This window comes from Amblyomma americanum, chromosome 6 (assembly GCF_052857255.1).
Source record: "Amblyomma americanum isolate KBUSLIRL-KWMA chromosome 6, ASM5285725v1, whole genome shotgun sequence".
In the NCBI taxonomy this organism is placed as follows: Eukaryota; Metazoa; Arthropoda; class Arachnida; order Ixodida; family Ixodidae; genus Amblyomma; species Amblyomma americanum.
The window spans coordinates 28,970,032-28,990,945 of NC_135502.1; the positions used below are offsets into that span (position 1 = coordinate 28,970,032).

The 20,914-nt window shown below is 44.5% G+C and overlaps 1 protein-coding gene across 5 annotated transcripts in view; it reads left to right on the forward strand.

Annotated features, from left to right (window-relative positions):
• CdGAPr (GTPase-activating protein CdGAPr) overlaps positions 1-20,914 on the forward strand; it is a 250,190-nt gene that overhangs the window by 224,899 nt on the left and 4,377 nt on the right. For all 5 annotated transcript variants that reach the window (XM_077668884.1, XM_077668885.1, XM_077668886.1 and 2 more), the window contains 8 exons: positions 566-715; positions 2,630-2,732; positions 3,780-3,924; positions 6,839-7,026; positions 10,711-10,856; positions 14,098-14,293; positions 19,380-19,542; positions 20,470-20,611. In XM_077668884.1, the coding sequence (XP_077525010.1) occupies positions 566-715; positions 2,630-2,732; positions 3,780-3,924; positions 6,839-7,026; positions 10,711-10,856; positions 14,098-14,293; positions 19,380-19,542; positions 20,470-20,611 (1,233 nt within the window). The remainder of the gene's footprint in view (positions 1-565; positions 716-2,629; positions 2,733-3,779; positions 3,925-6,838; positions 7,027-10,710; positions 10,857-14,097; positions 14,294-19,379; positions 19,543-20,469; positions 20,612-20,914) is intronic.

Consider the following 20,914-nt stretch of genomic DNA (forward strand, 5'->3'; position numbering starts at 1 on the left):
CTTATCGGTGTAAGCAGTATGCAAAATTATTCTGCACTAATGGGCACTTGGCTGTGTTTGCAAAGCTTTCTCACTGTTGTGTTCAGTGGTGCTAACTTAATGCTGTCATGGTAATTGAAATCATGTAATCTCATGCTGCAATAGGAGATGCTTTAATGCTGCGCGCTAGGACATTTTAGGCAGCTGTTTTTTAGATCTGTTGCCATGAAGTTAAGTGTTCCCGTACATTTCCCACTTTGCAAAATTGTCAAGTTAGCTTTGACAGTTTTTAATTGTTTGACCGTTTTGTGCAGCTGTCTTACTGTGCAATTGTACGGGGCTCATTTGAAATGAGCTAGGTACCTGAAAGCTTCATCGAGCATCGTGATTGCAGCACGCTGTAGCAAGCATGACTGTAGCTTAGTTGATTCTTGCATCAGGTGGTAGAGAACAAGAAGGGCACTCACTAAGGAGGTGACCCTTAAAAGCTTTATACCACTTCAGTATTCTCTTTCCCAACTTGGAGTAAGTTGAAGAGCACAGCAACCTATTTTGTGACTTTTTTTTTACCCCCAACAAATTTTAGTGTTGCGGAAGCACGGCAAGCTTATTGCCTTTTTCCGGTCATTCCTGCTGTCGCGGCCCTCGCGGAGGAAACTCAAGCAAAGTGGGATCTTGAGGGAGCGGGTTTTTGGCTGCGATCTTGGCGAGCACCTTACCAACACGGGCAGGGATGGTGAGTCTATTTCTATCACTCTATTTACGAGAATGTTGTCCTGGTTGCCTCTGGCTACTAGGTGCACTGACACAGGTTTCTTAGCTGCTTCACTCTACACAGATTTGCAGCGTTCCACTTATCAGTGCTTAGGTATTCTCAATCTTGCATTATTTGTACAATGCAGGCCACAGTGATTTGGTAGCTGCTAGTTTGTTGCTTGTGCTCCTGCCAAGTTTTTCATTTGTTTTGTTCTGGGTTGAAGTTTGTCTTACCAGCATTTCTTTCAAGTTCATTCACTGCCATTTCACGATTGTCACCACCTCCTATGGCATTTGGCAAAGGTGGTTGGTAGGGAGCCCAGCACCTCTATGAGGTGTCATGGGTGAGTGCTGTAGGCCTGGACTAACAGTAGACGCTAATGTAAATTCCATAAATCATTTACTGATTAGTTCGCTTTTGAAGATTTGTTTCTCTCTTAACACTCTTCGTTTAAAATGACAGATGCACGTGCAGTGCTTACATTATTTCTGGTACTGGCTTGCTCTAAGTGAAGTGTTCCCAAAAACCAGAAATATACTATATTGGGGTACATCTGTCGTGCGTGTAAAAGTTCACTACCAAGTCTCTTGCAAAGCACTGTGCTTGAAAGGTGAATGAAACAGCACTGTAGCAGCATATTGGATTCTTCGGCTGGACCGGTGGGTGTTCGTTTAAATGTCGTTTTGATGATGTGCAGGGTAGGTTAGATGTAGTGCTAATTCAGTGTGTTTCAAGTAGAGCAGTACTACAGTAGGTATTCGAGCATGTAACAAGTCAACATTGATGTCAGTAAACCTAAGTTCAGTGACCAGGCAACAAAGCATTGATTGATGCTGTCAAAACATTCATCTTTTCTTCTTGGGGCACTGTGTGGCAGGACATGCAAAACTGTAGTAGTGTGGTACGACACGCAAAACACTGTAGAACACCTAAAAACAATTTGCGGCTGCCGAGTTTGGGTGAAGCTCAAGCTTCCAGACAAAGAAGTGCGTGCATTTTAGCTTAGTACCAATAAATTTTTAGTGAGTTGAATTTTAAGGAAAGGAAAGTAGTACCCTAAACATCTCGCCTCTTGGCAGGCACCTAAACCTGGACATGTGGAAAAGAGATGAAGGAGGGAGTTAAAGATGGAAGAGCCAGCCAGGAAAGGAAGAGCCAGCAATATAGACTAATATTGCACAGTGCACAGGTGCTTTTTGCATTAAAATACGGGTTTGCACATTTTTTATGTACTGTCAGCGTCAAATTAAAAGTGAGGACAATTGATACAGGAACACCGAAATGAGAAGGTTTTATTCTGAGTGAAACTGAATACTACTGGCCCAACTGAATTTACTTTCATTGCCTCGAAGACTGCTGTATGGAACTGTTAATAATGGTCACTGCCTTTGTTTATTCTCCAGTAATTATATTTTTGTTTTCTTCCATTTGCGTTGTGGTTATTTTGTTCGCCTCTTATTCGACGCTGATAGTATGTTGCCTTTGTACGTATTTTGGCCCAATCTGCGGTTGATATAAACCACCTGATTCTCATTTCCAACTACAGATTTAGTCTTTCGTTACCATGCTATTGTTCTCATACCATCATTATCATGTATGTTTGCATAAATATAGGTGAAAGTGAAATGGCCCTTTTTAGCTTTAATATATTCTATCGACAGGTGTAACTTTATTAACACAATCCATTTACTCCTGGAAAATGGCACTAGCCAGATAGCTTCCTCCCTTATTTGCTGTAAATTTTGTTGAGTTTTGATGTTAGTAGAGTGCGCTGAAGCCTTCATTTTGAAATTTTTCAGGATTTGGTGTTTGTGCTAAATTGTTTACATTTTCAATCTCATATTGTTGTCCTACCTAGTGTTCTATTTAAATCTGCTTTTTCCTTTATTACAGTGCCCTTGGTGCTCACAAGTTGTGCCAAATTCATTGAACAGTTCGGGATCGTGGACGGCATTTATAGATTGTCGGGCGTGACATCCAACATCCAGAAGCTGAGGTGGGCCATAGCAACTTTTTATTTTCTTGCGTGACCTCAGCTGTTTGGCTTTCACCTGGAGCTGCTAATCATGCTTTAAATGGTTTGATTTCTTGTAAGCAAACTCAGATGCAGCCAGTCTACTTGCTTATTATAAAATCATCATTGTCGATACCTTAGGAAAGTGTAGGGCGAGTTGCTTCGGGTGCTTAGACTTTATGCTAAATCTGTCATAAAAAAAGTGCTATTATAGTAGAATCTCTATATAGGTCACATTTTGAAAAGGTAATCTGTAAATCTGAACTTGTTTCATGCTGAGGTTTGTGCCAAACTTTCTTTAATGAAGTTGTGTTTAGCCGCCAAATTTATTTGAATATAAGCGCTGTGCATGTACCTCAACATTGATATCAGTCTTGCAAGCATATCTGCTGGGCTGCAATGTAGTGCCTCTTCCCGTGTTCTTATGTTCCTTGTTCAGCTTTACTATTGGCTGTTACTGTACTACCCCATTCTTGCATTTTGTACCGTACCAACTTATATGCGGCCACAAATCTAGTGTTTATGAGTGTGCAGGCACAAAAAGGGGCATTCTCTTTCCCGATGTTGTGGGTTTCAATTTAATTGCTGCATGACTAACCATCCATCCAGCTTGCCTTCAAATCACTATCCTTCTGTTCCTTCTCTGGCATTTCATTTCCTGCTCTTGCTTTATCTGTAATTTTTTTTTTACCCATTTCTTTAGTCTTGTTTACCTTTTAGCACAGTGCGTTAAAGCAACACAGGCTGAAGAAGTTGGTGTGCAGTGCAACTACTGCCTAAGCAGAGTCGGCCACCAATGCACTTTGAATGTTCACGTCTAAAATCCATGCTCTTGGGTACATATGAATGAACATCGTTAACAAGAAGGTGTACTGTGTTCGAACAGGAAACATTGGAGCTGTAATTTGGCCCATGGCAACATGTTTTCTCTAGAATTGTTTGGTTATAAATTGAGGATAATGGAAGGGGTGTGTGCTGCATCTGTTTTTAGCCTGTTCACATGGGTGTTTTTTTTTTTTTCAATTCCAGAGTAACCTTTGATGAAGATCGAGTGCCAGACCTGAACGAGGAGGAGATACGCCAAGACATACATTGTGTTGCTTCCCTGCTCAAGATGTACTTTCGTGAACTACCGAACCCACTGCTAACGTACCAGCTCTATGACAAGTTTGTTGTAAGTGGATACGCTTTGCCCTCTACGTCTCACTGTGGCGCCTCTTTAAGTGTTGCTGCGCTCTGATGGTGATGGGGTTATTGTTAGGCAGTCGGGTCGAGGCCATGTCCTAGATGGGCTTGTGGCACTCCTAAATACAGCCATCTATTTCGAGGGCACTTCCGCACTGGAAGGTTAATGAATAAGCATTTTAATATTTTCTGTTTGCTATTAGTGCTGTTTCCCTAGAAGTTGTAGTGCACACTCCTTACTGCCTGTTTGGGCAGCTGACTACTACAGTAATCCCTCGTTATAACGAAGTCAGCGGAACAGCGGAAAAAATTCATTTTAAGCGGTAATCCGATATAAGTGACCACCCAAGGAAAGCTAAAGCAGTCAAGCTTTAATTGCGCCGCAACTACGAGGAAATCAAAATACAATGTATTCAGTGAAGTAAAACATTATTCATGTTCAAAAAAGGCAGTGAGCTTTGGCTGTTTCAAGTTCTTACCGTGCGCGTGCAACCTTTGCTCTAATCTGAGCAAGCATTGCACGAGGCCGTGGTCACCGCCCATGCATTCAACCTTCAGGGTATTTCGAATCGCGAAGGCAGTGGCCACATTTATGGGGCTATCTCGAAGGCAGTGGCCACTTTTATTGGGTGAGCTCACAGGAGACTATAAGAGTATCACACTGGAAAGCGCCGCAAAACTCGAGTCTGAGGTTGTGTTTGTTGTGCTCAAAAAACGATTAGCTGCTCATTTTGGGTACGCAGCGTGATCGTGAAAACTGAATGGTTTTGCAGTAGGAGCTTTGCATGATTACTGGGAAATTTTTTCCCGGGGTGTGCAGCCGTGAAATTTGCAAAGTGAGAGTTTTTCTATTGTCGATGACACTGTGTTAATTCTACGGTCCGAGTGTCGATGTTCGTGCAGCGTCGCATCCGCGCCGTTGACAAATGTCTAGGAACAAAATTCAACGACCCTACCATGCATTTTGACTGTTTGTTTAGTCAGATGGCGCGAATCAAGCATGACTGGCTCTAGAAAATCGCTGGGGAAGCACCATGGTTGCGTTGACCTGCCATGTTGACAGCCTGACTCGCCGCTGGCGACGATCAGATTTTTCATGTTTTCGGAAAGTTATCGGTCGATTTGCACTGTCAAAAGTGCAACGAGGTTAGGAGCGGTGTTTTATTGCAATGCAGGTCGATTATGGCAAGCAGCGAGCAAATTTCTAGACCGGCTTCCCCGAAGTCTTCTTCCCGGTTTGCTAACGTAGCTCCTCGCGTCGAACATGGCAAAGGGCATGCAACCAGGCAGCAGCTTGGCAACACCGTTGGTCACACTTGCAAGCGCGACCTGCGGGTTGCCGTCTCGTTTGAAGCGAAAACTCACGGGAATGACGTTGTTGGTGCACTTTCGAGAGTTTCGTCTGATTTGGTTTGCAACTCGCAGTCTCAATGCTGCTGGAGAATCGAGAAGCGAGGTACCTTTTGGGACTGTCGCTTTTTGACAACCTGTGCGACTCGCAACTCATAAGTGTGAATGAGCCCGTAATCGGAGGGACGCTTCGTTTGTACTTTTTCACACGCTTCAGCGCCAAAAGTGCTCTTTAGAACGGTAAAACTTTGCTCATCAAGCGCACCCCATAGAATGCTACGATGCAAGTCCACCTGCGGTCTTTTGGCCACTTTCCGGCACCCAAGAGACCGCAGTTTTCTGGCATCGCAGAGCGTCAGGAAGACTTTATTTTCATCTGGATTCTGTCACGGGGGGACACCAGCGATGCGATTGCGACCGAGATTAACGGTTCGGGCATGCTGCACCATGGAATTTGACGGCAATTCCGTTCACTCTGCTCGGCACTCGCTTCGTACGTGCTACTAGGCAGGGCATCGATCGTGGGTTTGGTAGTTTTGTGGCCTATAGTCTGTTACATGCCTGCATAAGACTAATTTGTTGGAGGTATTAATTTGACACTGCATGCACAAAAGGGTTGCCGCCAAGCAGCGGCGATAGCTCCATGCGCCAGTTCACTCTAAGCAGGCCATGCTCTTCGTGCGCTTTGAGTAATGCGGCTTAAAATGCATGCGTTTGGGTCGGGACCAGAAGAAATTTCGAACAAAGCGATATTTCGAGTTAACCGATTTCATTATAACGAGGGATTACTAAAGCTTCAAACTTTGCTGTCTTGCCACACTTGTGACGTCTTCTATGCCTCTTGCTTTCCCAATGACTGTTATCCTCTAGGTAATACACTGCTATCTGGACTGGCGGTGACAGTGATTAAAAAATGCATCTCATTGGTTTTGGCACCAAGCACAAGAACGAGGCTTTCCTCAAGCTGCATGGCTATTGAGAGTGCAGCTTTCCTTGTGTACCTGTTCTTCGAGATGATGTTCATTTTACTACACACGCTTTAGCGTGTTCTCTGAGGTAAAAAAATAAGTATATGCTGGAACTCCCATGCCTGTTTCTTTATTCTTTTTTTTTTTCAGCAGCACACGCACAACTCTTTCTTCTGCAATGTCTTCAGCCGAGATTTTCAATGTCAATATGAATGCATTCATAATTTGCTTTTGAAGGTAGTTGCTTGTTTAATATTCTACCCTCAACATGAGTTTTTCACTTATAAATACCATTGAGCTTCCATTTAAAAGAATGGGAACCATCATCTTCCACAGTTGCAGTAGCAGTGTGGCAAGATAGTCTGCTAGCTATGTGTCAAAATTAAAGTGTCGTCATTCTGTCTCTTTCTCTGGATAAAATCTTCTTTGTGAGTGGAAGGCAGAAAGGCTTTTTGCAGATTAATGTTTAGGCAAACTGTCATTGTTCATAGTTTGACTTCAGTGTTTTGTGGTGCCAAGTTATGCTGTGCCCTTTTTCGTTGCTCCTCTATGCTTACTTGCTCTTCTCATCTTGTTTTGTTGCAGGCAGCCATGCAGCTGCAGGGTAACAACCAGCTGCTGCGCATCCGTGAGGTGGTGAAGGAGCTGCCACCTCCCCACTACCGTACGCTGGAGACGTTGGTGCGCCACCTGGCGGTTGTGGCTGCGCACGGAGACCGCACGGGCATGACCGCCAAGAATGTCGCCATCGTCTGGGCACCCAACCTGCTCAGGTAGGGCACATGCACACACACTGGGATCTGGCATGGCACTGAACCTTTTGCAACACTCTCGTGAACTTGCGGAACTACCCGACAGAAGAGGTTACGCTGCCTTAACTTCTTTTGTATTTGCTTTACAGTCACCGACTGTATTTTCGGACTCCAAAAATTCAGACATGCTTGATTATTCAGACTGCTTCGCAGCACTGCCACTTTCCCCATAGACCATAATGTGTAACAACTACCAAAATTTTGGATGCCGTGCAACCAACCGTTTGATTTTTCGGACGCTCCTTGAGCCAACTCACTCGACAGCATTTGCTCCTACCGACTCTGGCCGATGCATGGTTCGACTCGCTGAACGCCATTTTTGTTTTGAACTGTGCGTCCTTGCTGTCTCACGAGGTGGCACTACTGCAAATGCTCGCTCATCATCATCGTTTCTGCGTGTTTTTGTTGTGGCTACAGCAGTTCTGGTCTCAGCATAGTCGCCTAAGCACCTAAGCCAAGCCATGTCTAGGCAATCCAGCAGCCGATTCGCTTCTTTGTGTACGACACTGCAAGTAGGTCGCGTTTTTAGTTTGTGCGACTGGTTGCCGCGGGTGTTTGCCTTGTGTGCTGTGTTGAGGTGGCGGTGATGAACTCTGCACACGGAAACATTGCGTAAGGTGGATAATGGCACCAACTGTGCCCGCACAGTCTGCGGCGGGAAATGCTGGAAAGCGTGGTGACTATACCACAATGACAATGGCGAAATGGTGATGAAGCAGATCCCGTGGCGGCCCAGGATCTGCCGCCGTCTGATGTGCTTCCTACTGACACCGATCCCGTGGTGGCCCAGGACCTGCTGCCGTCCGATGTGCTCCCACTGACGCCGAAAGTGTTCTTCGAGACCTGAGCATTGGTGGCATTGCGATTTCGGACACTGTCTCGTTTGACAGTTTCGCAGATGCTGACAGTGCTGTGCTGACTTGCGCAGAACTCGGCGATGACGAAATCATTAGGCTTCTGCTGCCCCGCCGAACGATAACTCGGAGTCTGAAGATGACGCACCATGTGCGCTGCTGCCGCCGTTGCACGCGAGCCTTGTACATGCAGTGACTGTGCTTTCGGCCGCCTATAGTGACCGCCCGACCCTCTCTGAGATTCGGGCTGATCTGATTGCACGTAAACGGGGCAGGGTGCAACAGCACATTCACGATTTATTTAAGCCTATTGCTGAGCCCGAGTAAGCACTGAAAATAAAGTGTTTCTTCTTTTTTCTTCTGAATCTGTTTTTTCGGACACCGATTTATTCGGACTTTTCCGCAGTCCCTGTGAGGTCCGAATAAATGGTCGGCGACTGTATTCCTCCGTGCTAGGCATGTGCAAATAGTGGCTTTTCAGAGTGAAAGCTCTACTTCGTGACCAAAGCTGCAAAAGTCAACTCATCACTGAAGCCTTGACCTGGAATAAATAAATATATAAATAAATAAATAAATATTGCTGTGACTGGGATTCAAACCCGCAGCGGTGCAAACAGATCAGCGTCACTGGCCAATGCTCAAGAGCACTGTGCTAGCTCCGCATCCGATCACGCCTCTTATTAAACTGCAACAGACACTTGCGCTGTGCATTGCACATTATCGTCTTCATCAACTTCCATCTGCGGTGCGGACAGATCAGGTCAGGTTAACCTCAATTGGAGCTTAACCTGACTCTAATATCGTCGCCAGACGTGCTGATGACCCAGCAAAGCAAAACCATGAGCCGATCAGGCTAAACGCATGCTTTCGTATGTCTGCTTGGTTTAACTACATTAAAACCTTACCATATTTTTGATTCAAAGTGAATTTTAAAAAAAAACTAAATTGGTTTTTAGTTTTTGAGGAAAGGAAATGAGGGAGTAATTTTCTCACATCTGTGGACACCTGAACCACAACATAAGGGAAGGGAGGAAGGTGGAAGTGAAAGAAGAAAGAGAAAAAGAGGTGTCATAGCAAGGGCTCCAGAATAATTTCTACCACCTGGAGATGTTTAGCCTACACTGACATCGCACGCTGGCACCTTTTGCGTTTTGCATTTTGCCTCCATCAAAATGTTGCTGCCACAGAGGGGTTCGAACCCAGGTACTCCGGCTTAGTCTAAGCCCAGCGTTCTAACCAATGAGCCACCACTGCGGGTGAATTCTAAGCGACTAGTTATTTTGTTCCCATAATTTCGAAGCGAATATTTCAAATACCTCTGGCACACACAAAAAAGGATGAACAGCACAACGGGCATTTTCAGTATCATTGATTTTTTTTTTAACACACAAGGCCATTACATGAAAGAAAGAGAGAATGCATTGAAGCTTTGTCACAATCATTGAAGCTGTGTTGAGCTTCTGTGAAAATGGCCATTGGAAATTTGGAGAGTCCACCTACATGAGGTGCCGACGTATTTGTTGGACATGAGATCTGTATGTGGGGCCTCAAACTGCTGCACTTAATTGCGACTGCGGCATTGCACAGCTGTTGCGTTTAATTCGTGACTCCACGGCATCTGCTAGGCGTAAGCATCAGGCTCCCAGCACCACTTTCGTGTCGGGTGTTGGAAAGGGGCATTCATCTCCATGTGTCTTGTGCTTCGTGCTCGTGCTGTTGTGTTTGTTTAGCAAATTTCATGCAGAAAAGAGCAGCTGCAATCAGCTCAGACTCTTTCTGTAGAAGTCGAGGGAGCCACTGCACATGCGCAGATCGTCGTGAGGCCATAAGGCGCGCATAGGCTAATTGCGCTATTATGAAATCTCTATTGATGCACGCCAACAGTGTGTGTGCACCACGGGTAGCGCTGGTGCAGACACCTGGGAAGTATAGATCTATATACTGCTCTTCCACCTGCTCGCATCTGGTGCCTCGAGCATGCACAGACCGGCTCCAGTATACACATGTGAGCACAGGCACACAGCACGGAGTCGGGGCTTTGGTTGCACACGTACCACAGTGCGATCACCGAAACTGAAACAACATGCAGCATGAGTTCCAGGTGGTGATGAATAGTTCGAGGTTTCAAATATCAAACATTCGGATCGAATCAAATATCGATCACCTGCCGTGTGGCAGGGTTATTAGTTTAGCTTCTTTACTAATAGTGACACTTTGATAAAATTGTAATTTTTGCTTTTTTCACATTGCTGCTGTGTGGTTTTAGTTGGACTCAAACTTAAGTACTAGGAGTGCCTTTTGTAGGGGCTGTGATTTATTTATTTATTTATTTGCTTTATTTATTTATTCAATACTGCCAGTCACCTTTTGGTGGCCAAGGCAGGAGTGGGGATAAAATTGCACAGTGCTTTGTCAACAAAAAAGGGGGGGAAAAAAAGCCTGCAGGCAGGCAGCAAAATTTCTGTGAACAACTCAAATAATGGACGAGTAATAAACACTCTACATTAAATTTAAAAACAAAGCGCGACAAGGGCAACACTCCAGGATCGAACCAAACACCCTAACTTGACCGGCTGGGGTTGATTGCAGATAAAAATGTTTCGGCTGAAGATAAGGTGACCACTTCGCGAGGTAACGCATTCCAATCTGCTTTGGATGGAGTTTATTCCTGAATTTTGACAGACTGTCCTCCTGATTCTTCAAGGGGACAGAAAGCCCGGCACATTTATTTTTTGCTTGCTGAAGTTTCCTATCCTTTATAACTGGCCTGATGTTGGTAAATGTGCTGCAGGTCCAAGGATTTGGAGGTGGCGAGCGTTGGTGCCCTGCACGTCATAGGTGTCCAGGCGGTGCTGACCGAGTACCTCATCTGTTACGTCGATCTCATTTTCAATGACAAGATGCCCACCTACCCAAGCAGTCCTGAATCTCTAGAGAGTAAGCCCGACCTCACTTCTTCTTCTTGCCTTCTTTTTTCATTGCCAGTAGAAACTGATTTGGTTGTAAAGTCGTTCACTCATAGTTATGGAAGGAGAGTGCCAGCAATGAGGATGACAATGTTGCACACTTAACGGGACACTGAAGACGATCTCAAGTTTGCCTGTTTCGCTAGATTGCTGCATTCTAATGAGAAAGAGGCTACTTTCACTGAAAACTGAGTTTTCGTAAGGTGTAATGGGTAAAAAAAATCAAGTACAGGTATCACCACTGCCAGTCATTTTCGCAAACAAACTGTGGTGCCCTGAATAAGCCGAGCAACAGGCCGGGGGAAAGCTTGTACCCATTGTATCACTGGTGGTTACCCGGCGGCACTGGGGATCGAACCCTGCACCTGCCGCATGCGAGGCGGATGCTCGGACAACTAGGCCACTGCTGCGGTCTGCCGCAAGAATTCTCACCTCTAATAGAACCTTCAATCCTGTCAGGCCAACCCCGCCATCATCGCGCTACTAGAATCCTATGGCCCCGTCCGCCTGCTTGGCTACAGTATGCAGGTTGTATCACCTTAGACTTTACACAATGTTAAAAATAGGCTGTGTTGCCATTCACTTCCGAATGATGATCATGGAGTGCTTTTCCATCTTGAGTTTGAGTTGAGTGACGAAAAAAAAAAATCTTCTATTTTTAAATCCATTTTCCGAGCAATAAGCATTCGCTTTGTTGCCCTACGAGCATCATCCTAGCCAGCAAGAGCCATAGAATTGAGTTTTGTTGAGAATAAATATTGGATGGAGTTATTCTCACTGAGTGTCCCTTTAAGGGGGCACGCAGCAATTTAAACTATTTTCTTTCTTAATGCATGAAATGTAGCCAAGTTTGGCACAGACATGTATATGAGCTAGCTGTTATAGTTGCTGAGTAATTACAATTAACATCCCCGTAAAGTCATCCCCAGGGGTTTAACTGATGAAGGAGAAAGAGCACAAGTTTTTTATATCAGCATGTTCACAAAGCTCTGTTCTGTGCAATAATGCTGTTCTTTAGATTCCCTATGCTCTGAAAGTAAGAATAAACTCCAGCTTGCACATTTGCATGATCGTTTGGTACAAAAGTAAATTTTTAAAATATTGTATGCATAACCCAGGCCTCTGAATACCTCCTGTAAACAGGCAGTGAATAGCATTGGCGAGATCATGTCTCCCTGCCTATACACCCTTCCTTAATGGAATTTTATTGCTGACTTTATGGGGGACTATGGTAGCTATGCAGTTGTTTAAATATCTTCCAGTATTTTCACTTAAGGCTCTTCTACACCCTAATTCCACAATGCTTGCATGACTGCTAAGGTTTCCACCGAATCTAATGCTTTCTCATAATCAGTGAAGGCTATATATATATATATATATATATATATATATATATATATATATATATATGGTTCCATTATATTCTGCGCATTTCTCCATCACCTGATTGATAGTGTGAATATGGTCTATTGTCGAGTATCCTTTACGAAAACCTGCCTGATCATTTGACTGATTGACTTCTAACGTTATTCTAATTCTTAGTAAATACATAGTAGGCAACGGGACTGTAAGCTGTTAAACCTTTTCTTGTTAACTAAACACGAAGCTAACCATCGGACAAAATTATAAGCTCACGAATTTTGATTTTGTAGGCTTGTTTAACACAGTCAAACATCAGAAAGCTGATTCCATTTACTCTTGTGATTGGTCAACAGAGTAACACTGGACTCCGACGACCATGGTACATTGTTACTAACTGCTAATTTTTTTTTTTAATTTGTATCTTACTATATAGACTGTATCGATCTGATCCACAGTCATGCTTTCGTTATGCTCACACCACCTTACGTCGCTGTACGAGACAGAGCGAAGTGGCCGCAGATCATGCCGCAAATGAATGCACTTGCCGCTCAACCCTCTCTTCCACCCCATCTGCCCCAAACCATGGGTGACGTCATCCAAGCCAAAGCGGACACTGCAGCTGTTCCTTTATCTAAGCGATTAATGCCCTCTTTGTAGGCCATCTGTATGGCAGCGAAAGAGCATGCCATTGAGTGGCAACAATGATGAGTAAATAGCCAAACCTATCCAAGCCAGTCCATCCGATTGACTCCGTTTAAATCCAAGATGGTGCCTTTCACGGCACCAGATAACCAGTTGGTTGTGACAACCTGATGCCCGCTTGTGTCTGTAGACCTTTCCGACCTGACTGCCGCCATATTGCTGGCTGGAGTGCCTGCTTTTTTCACCTGGCGCTACCAACTGCTCCCTGGGCGTCACCTTATTGTTCACTAAGCAGCTGTACCCCACCCGCAGGCATGGTGGATTGGTAGGGCCAGGTACAAATAGTAGTCCAGCCACCAATATGGCATCAGTCAGGTTGGGAAGCTCTATATTATGCTGAAAAAAAAAAACGAAGTTTAGATTAAAAATCGTCTCTGCTGTATTGGTGATGTCTACTTTAGTCTGAAAAATAAAACTTTTGGACTACACAGAGTCCGAAATATCAACTGTGAAAATGTTCATGTTCCTATGAGGTGCATGATGGTTCCTCAGCCAAATCCGAAATATTGTGCAAGTCTCAGTTATTGGAGTTCAAAAATCTGTTGCCTACTGTATTCGATAACGTAGCAAAGCTACATGATTCGTATTTGATTTGGCTTGGGAAAAGTACTATTTGCACACCACTAACTGGGACCATCAGAAGCGTGATTCACTTAAATTTTGGCGACCACAGAAAAGAAAACTATTTTTTTTAATCCCTGCTAAGCGCGAAATATTGTGTCAAAGCAGTTTTTTGCAGGTGGGCAATACCTCAAAAGGAGATTGAGGTACGTCCACTGACCCAGGGGGGGCAGTTATGTGCCTTACCTTTTCTCGAAATCAATGGAGTTTAAACCTTCCCCTAGCTTTGAGAAAAGGAAAGGCGCATAACTGCCTCAATTTGTAGGTAGAGGCTACCTCCTACGCCCAGCCCAATAGAGGTGTCCGCTGACCCAGTGAGCCAGTTACACTTGCTACTCCAAGGCTTCACACAGACACCGGTGAAACCTCGAGATTGCACCTGGGCATTGCGACTAGAAGTGCTTTCCACTAAAAAAATTGAAAAATCTAAAAGTATGCCCAAATAGACCATTTTCAATACTGTGTTCCCCCTAAAAAATAGCAGTTGCTGGTGTGCTAATTGTCCTTCAATGGCTTGCTGCACACAGGCACCCCTCGACGGGGCAGCAGGCCCAAGTCTCTGGCCATCTCAACACCCACTAAGCTGTTGTCGCTGGAAGAGGCGCGCTCGCGAGCATTGTCGTCCAACCTGCCTGGCAACCCCCAGCAGAAGTACATTGACGTGGGTGGAGGACCCGACAGCCTTCCTGCCAAGTACCACACAGTCATCGAGCTGCCCCATGGGTAAGCAGCAGCGTCACTTTTTTTGTGTTGGTGCGTGCAGTAAGAAATGCATTAACATAAAAAAGACACTTGAACCCGGACATATCGAACTTATAGGGGATCACCAAATAGTTCAGTATATAAAGGGCAATAGATAAGCGGTTAAGGTGTCCCCTGAGATGCCAGACAGATACTATGCCATTTCCTTTCCCCAAAAACCAATTTACCAATTTTCAACATATGAGACAAGGGATAACTGCCCCAAAAGCAAGTTGACAGCGGTTACAGTCCGACTGCCACCTCCTCAGAGTGGCAGAGATCACAGGGACCTCTACTGGCAAGTGTGGTACAGAAAGTATGTCAAGCCAATCCAACTACAGAGTAAATTTACCTCAATCTAAGATAGTGCCTTTTGTGCCGGCGAGAAGCTGATAAGATGGCCGATTTTGGCCCGCAGGCGACTGAAATTAGTCAGAAAAATCCGTCGCGAATATGTATGCGCTTCTATGGGGTGACTGACGGTGCCTCATCGAAGTCTAAAATATCCTACAAGTCTGAATTATTGGAGTCCGAATTACCCGTCGGCTACTGTATTAAAGATATCAGTCCAGTCAGGACCAAGATGGGAGTGGTGTAACAAAGGGTAATGCAAACAACAAAGGGTGAACATACAGTAGAACCCCTCTATAGGAAAGAAGCCCGCACCAGCAAAAATCTTTACTATATATCAGGGTCTTTACTATATCACTTGTTGGTCGTGGCATGGCTCTGACTATGCTCTGTGGCTGCTTACTAAGCACAAAGCATTGGTTTATAAATGAAACACTTCGAAATACCTTACATCCTGCTTTTGTTGTCCCTTACGCGGTAATTATTTATTTTCAGTTATCACATGTTATCACGTTTTTGACTCGGTTTACGTCTTGTGGAAGTACTGCATTTGCATGAATACAAGGCAGCTACGAATATAACTCCAGTTTGGTTCCATGTGAAAACCAAAGCTTTGCATGGTCAAGGCGTCATCTTCTGTGGCCTCAGTGTCATTTAAGAGGTAGTAGTCAAGAAACGCACGTGACACAGTGAAGCCTATACAGTGCCGCTGCGCCTCCGCTTCTTGCTGCCGCTTCCCCGTGCTGCGAACGCGCGCCTTTTTCTTCCATTTTCTAGTCCTCACTGCACATTCACTGGCTTTCCTTTCTTAGCGACCCACGCCGCCCTCTTTCTATGTTCATAGCCAGCTTTACTTTTCCCATGCACACTGCGCGCTTTGCCTCAAGGTCTTCAAAAAGTTGGCCTCTCCTCGCGGCTGTCAAGCTTGGTGGTGAAGCCACCTCAAAGAGCGCCGTTTTATTGTATGCGGTATATGTAGGCCTTGTGATTCTAAAATTTGCGCGTGCCGCGATGTCATCAGTCCACGGGAAGTACATCGCCATGGCCAGGCACTCTGTACCATAGCCGTTTCTTTACAAAAAAAATCTGTTCTATAACAAAAAAAAATGTAGTTTTCTATGGAACGCGAAATGGGACCACAGTTTCACTTTACTGTACCCGAGCTTTTACTATAACCGGCGGGGCTCCACTGTAGTAACAAAACTCAAGCACAGTCGGTCCTAAGTTTAAGCACTTAGTACAACTGGACGGTGCAACAGTTTGTGGGAATAGCCCACACTCAGGCTACAAGCGCATATGGTGGCAACGTGTAGACAGCGTGCCACTCTATGCAGTCAAATTTTTTTACTGAACAGTGACAGTTACTCTTCCAAAGTCTATTTGGGAAAATCTCAGAGCCAGCAGCTGACGGCGAAAATGGCTGCGAGGCATGATCCGTCCGCCACTTTAGTCTAAGAGCCATGCAGTTGTGCAGGTTTGGTGGAAATCTTTTTCAGCTATGTGACGCTTCACTTTGAAGAAATTCATTATCGGTGTGTGCAGCTCTATATCTAGTGGGGCTGAGGAAAGTGCTCCAGTGCACTACAATATCATGTCGCTTCTCACGGTTAAGCCGAGGCACAGTGAAATCTTTTATTAATTGCTGTGAAATACAACTCGTATTTCTATGTTTTAAGGGGTGCTCCCCTCCATATCCATCATTCACATTAACTTGGATACCTCGCAGTGAGTTGAAAGTGTGTGTGAGACAGGGTAATGCTGGGGACTGTGGTGGATTTTTTTCTGCGTTATGTCACATACGTGTACCGGCCATAATTTTTACATTGTGTGTGGAAAATTTATGAAGCTTATGTGCGTCCGCGACCAAGCATGCGGCTCCACAGCACATCCTTACATGCGGGCTTCTTGTGCTGCGTCCATGTTGAAATTGAGCACTTTTTCTAGGACCGTTTTTTTTTTTTTTTTTCCATCTGAGACTTGGTGTGCGCCATAGCCATAACTCTCATTTTGACCGCCTCGTCAACCTCATTTGTTCTAGGCCGGAGTTTGTTATAGACTGGCTATCTGCATGGAGTAGTCGCATTTGCACTATGCAATTCGTTTCACTTGTGCAACAACATTAGTTTAAAAAAAATTAAGCACTATATATCGTACAGGGTTAGTGCAGGCTTTGTGCGCACTCAAGGCAGATTTGTTGAAGTTGATTCTTCAGCCAGCACAGGGACTGATCAACAATAGCCTGCTCACAAGGATATGGAGGCGACTGAGTACAATGAATTGCTTCCGATTGGGGCCAGCACAAGCGCGTAAGAAAACATGACAAAACTGGCTGACATAAATGAAAAACCGGAGAGGTTTTAATATGGAGGTAAATGGTAGATAAGTCTTTTAAAGCTTTGTAAAGAAAAGCGGAAGGCCACGCATCAGCACATTTAAGCTGTTGTGCTCGAGAGTACATGCCAAGTATGTTCTCTTCAAGTAAATGTTTTGTGACATATCTTGAAAAGGTGTCTGCTAAACTTGGAATACGCGACCTGTCAGGTGCGACTCAGTGGCAGCAATGACAGGCATAATGCTGCAGCTCACCTTTAAGTTACATTCAATCTTTTACAGCATTGCTTGCCAACCTAAGAGATTTGGAAAGTAAAATCCACATGCTCCAGAGCGCTTCTAAATAAATTTTATTGCTCCAAAGTGCTCCTGGTTGGAAATGTTAGTGCTCCAGACTGCTCCTAAATTTGCGTTCTTCTGTTCCAAAGTGTTCCTAACTCCAAATTTCTCCAAATTCCACTTTAACAGTAGCGTCACTGTGTGGGAAAAATTAATTCAGAGCACCAGTGATATAGTCATAGTCTTTTCGCTATGCAGTCATCTTACCAATAGGCGTGTGGTGCCTTGCTTTTCTGTGGTACCACATTGACTGTACTTGGTGTGCTTTTACGATATGTGTTACAGAAGATAAGGCCCTTGACCTTATAAGGCAATTGCATTTTACTGCAAAAGCTTTGCAATGTGGACAAACTGAGATTCTGGGAAAGTGTTGCGCACTGCTTATTTCTGCGAACACGACACTCAGCAAGTGTTGTGAAGTGAGCAGCTAAAGTTAGATAAGTGCTGCCATGTTACCCACCACAGAGGGATGGGGTGCAGCTATTGACAAGTCTGGTTCATTGTCCCCATTTCACTCTAGGAGTATTTTCTTCACTGGTTAACTCCTTCCAGCAAACATGCCTCAGATGCCTTCATTCAGGAGTCCTTACATGCAGAAGACGAGCAACCTTGAAAGTGGTCAGATCAAGCTGACTTCATGTGTAATTGATTAAGGCTGTGTAATTGATCAGAAAACTTTTTTCTTAGCATCTTTCACGGTGTCGGTAACAGTTGGAATCTAGCTGTTGCTGATTGTCTGTAGTCTGAGCTATGCAACCTTTGACACTTTGCATCTCTTAATAACCTATTTTCATCCACAGAATAGTTTTGGCACCCATTACACTTCAAAATGTGATCAAATTAATAGATCAATTCTGCCTGTATCACCACAAGAGACCATCTCGGAGCATGGCCCCTGAAACGTACTCCCTGCCTTTATTGTCTTCTTCTGCTGCTCACTACCCTGTGGATCTCGTTAAGGTTAGGCCTGGTAATCCTGTTCTGTGTAATGTTAACATTTAAGCACTGTTTTCATGAAGAGAGTGCACAGGGCCTCTGAACTACAAAGCAAAAGATGTGTTACACTCTAGGCATGCACTTGTCAAGTTCTCTGTCTAGTGGCATATATGACTAAAAAACTGAGCGCTTATTTATGAGAAGGTCAAGGGGAGCAAAGCTTAGTTAACGAATTCCCTGCACATGAGAGCTTCAGACAACGCTTGCTTCTTCATGAAAATGTGTCACCGAATAAGTGCCAGCTTGTGCAAGTAGCATAGATTAATGGTTTGGTTTCTTTTTAATGTATTAGCATTAGAAATATCTGTGCAAACGGAAATGACAACCATCATCAGTCAGTAGCCAGTGGCTGGTGGCCCATCTGCTATAGTGGGCAGGTGGCAACCTGCCCACTGGGCTACGAACGAAGTTAGTGTACTACCTATACGAACTTAATATACTGGCTCGGATATAATGAACTTTAGTATGTTACCTTGGATATAATGAACTTTAGTGTATTAACTAAGACCCCCCCCCCCCCCCCCCCCCCTACTCATAATTTCACCACTGTCCGTCTGGCTAAGCTTGCCCTAGGTGGCCCCCCCTGGTGGCAGTTCAATTAATGATTGGCCTTGAGAGGTTGCTTGGGAATAGCAACCAGGGTCTCACAAGCCCCATCGATGACAGCACTTGCCACAGCAGGACAGTGACGCATTGCTTAACTGGCATGCCACTGCTCAAGGAGTGATATGAGGAAGCCAGAGTTCTATGAATGTAAAGTAGAGAATGACCAATTCCACATGTAGGGGCATTGTGTCATACCTTTAAAGGGGAGCTTAAGTGTCCCCTCCAGTATTAATGTGCAAGCACTAAGGCCTCCCACTCACCTGTTTCGCCTATCTTTGTTTTAAGCCTGCTTGGCCTTGAAAACCAAGCCTCGAGCCGAAACAGAAGTGAAAACTGAAGTGCTAAGCACCTAATTTGAATTTGGCCTAACCACACTAAATCTTCCGTAATTTTTTTTTTCTCATTCTTCTTCTCCTGCCTTCCTCCCTACTTGGCTGGACGGTAGCAAACGGGGCAGTGGCAAGCTGAAGAAGTCTCCTCTCGGCTGGAAGTCGTTCTTTGCCCGCGGCTGGCACTCGGGCAGCACCAGGGAGAAGGACAAGCATGGGCCAGGCCTTCGCAAGGCCAGCACCGGGTCACTGCCACACCACCAGAGCCTGCCCATACAGGTAGCAACTGCAACTAGGGTGGCAGCAGCTTGGGCTCTTACATTACAAGAGGTTTAGGACACTCTTCTCATTTGGGCAGTCAGTGCCCTGCTAGCCTGCGGGAGCCAATCTTAGCGAGAGCTAGTCACTGTTGTGCAGCTTTCAGTGATCAGTGGTGTTCATCGAGGACTGATTCACTGAATAATGCTTTGTTAGTGAAAGAAAACTACTGACAAGTAGATTCACCATTCTTGTCGCATGCTGTATTTTCATGCATCATGCGTTCATTCAATCTGCACTCTGTTAGAACGTGCTGTTTTTTTTCCTACCATGTTTTTGGCTCTTGCTGCCAGTTTCCTGCCTCAAACTTCTTGGCATCAGGACTTGTGGTGGGATTAAAATTGTCTTAAACTCTTGATCGGAACTGCGTTCAGAGCTTGTTCATCTGTGCCAAGTGGGTTGGCCTCAAGCTAATGTTGAAGCAACTCATCTGTATGCTCCTAGCTTAGAGAACTTGGGGAAATTACCATTTTTTGCTGAATATAAGCTTGCTGGAATTGTTTCATCTGAAACTAGCGTAGTGCATGTTGTACAGATAATCCTGTGTTTATTATTCATAGCAGATATAATTACAAACATAATCAGTCCCCTGCGATTCCAGCACTGTGAACTAATTGCAATGAAGCTCCTAAGTAGACCATTTTCAGTGATGATAGGCAACTGTGGTGCTTCAGCGGTGTCACCACTAAGTTCTAGTACACACCACGGTTTCTGCAAAGCATTGCAGATGCCTTGGGGGTGGGGGTTGTTTTACGCTTTAGAATTAAAACTGCTCTTACTCGTGAGATGGACTGCAGTTCCTTTTCAGTGGCCATCACCATTTTTTTTTAAATCAATATCTTGCATTGCCTCAGTGATAGTTTCTGTTCCTTTTACCTTTGCTTCCAGGACAAGGCACTCACAGAGGCAGACCTGACACACAGTGCATCCAAGCAGCTGAGGAGTGTGAAGAGTGCTGAATCTCTCATCTCGAGTGGCGGCCACTCGGGTCGAAATTCTGATGCCTTAGACTCATGCAACTCGTCTTCAGGTAAGAATGTACTGTTTGCAACATATTCTTTTTTTGCAGATTATGCTGCATCTTGAACACCCTCAATTATGTGAATAGTGCCTATATAAAATATAATGCCGAAATAGGGCAATATAAAATATATTGCCGAAATAGATTGATTAAATATGATTACTTCATTCTGTAACAAAAAGAAAACAATTAGTGAAGTTGTTTCTTTTGCTGTTCTTAGATATAAAGAGTGTTGGCATCTTTCATATATAAAATGAGGCCTCAGTATTTTTGCACCTACTGTCCAATAGGTTCTAAATGTTTTGATATCGC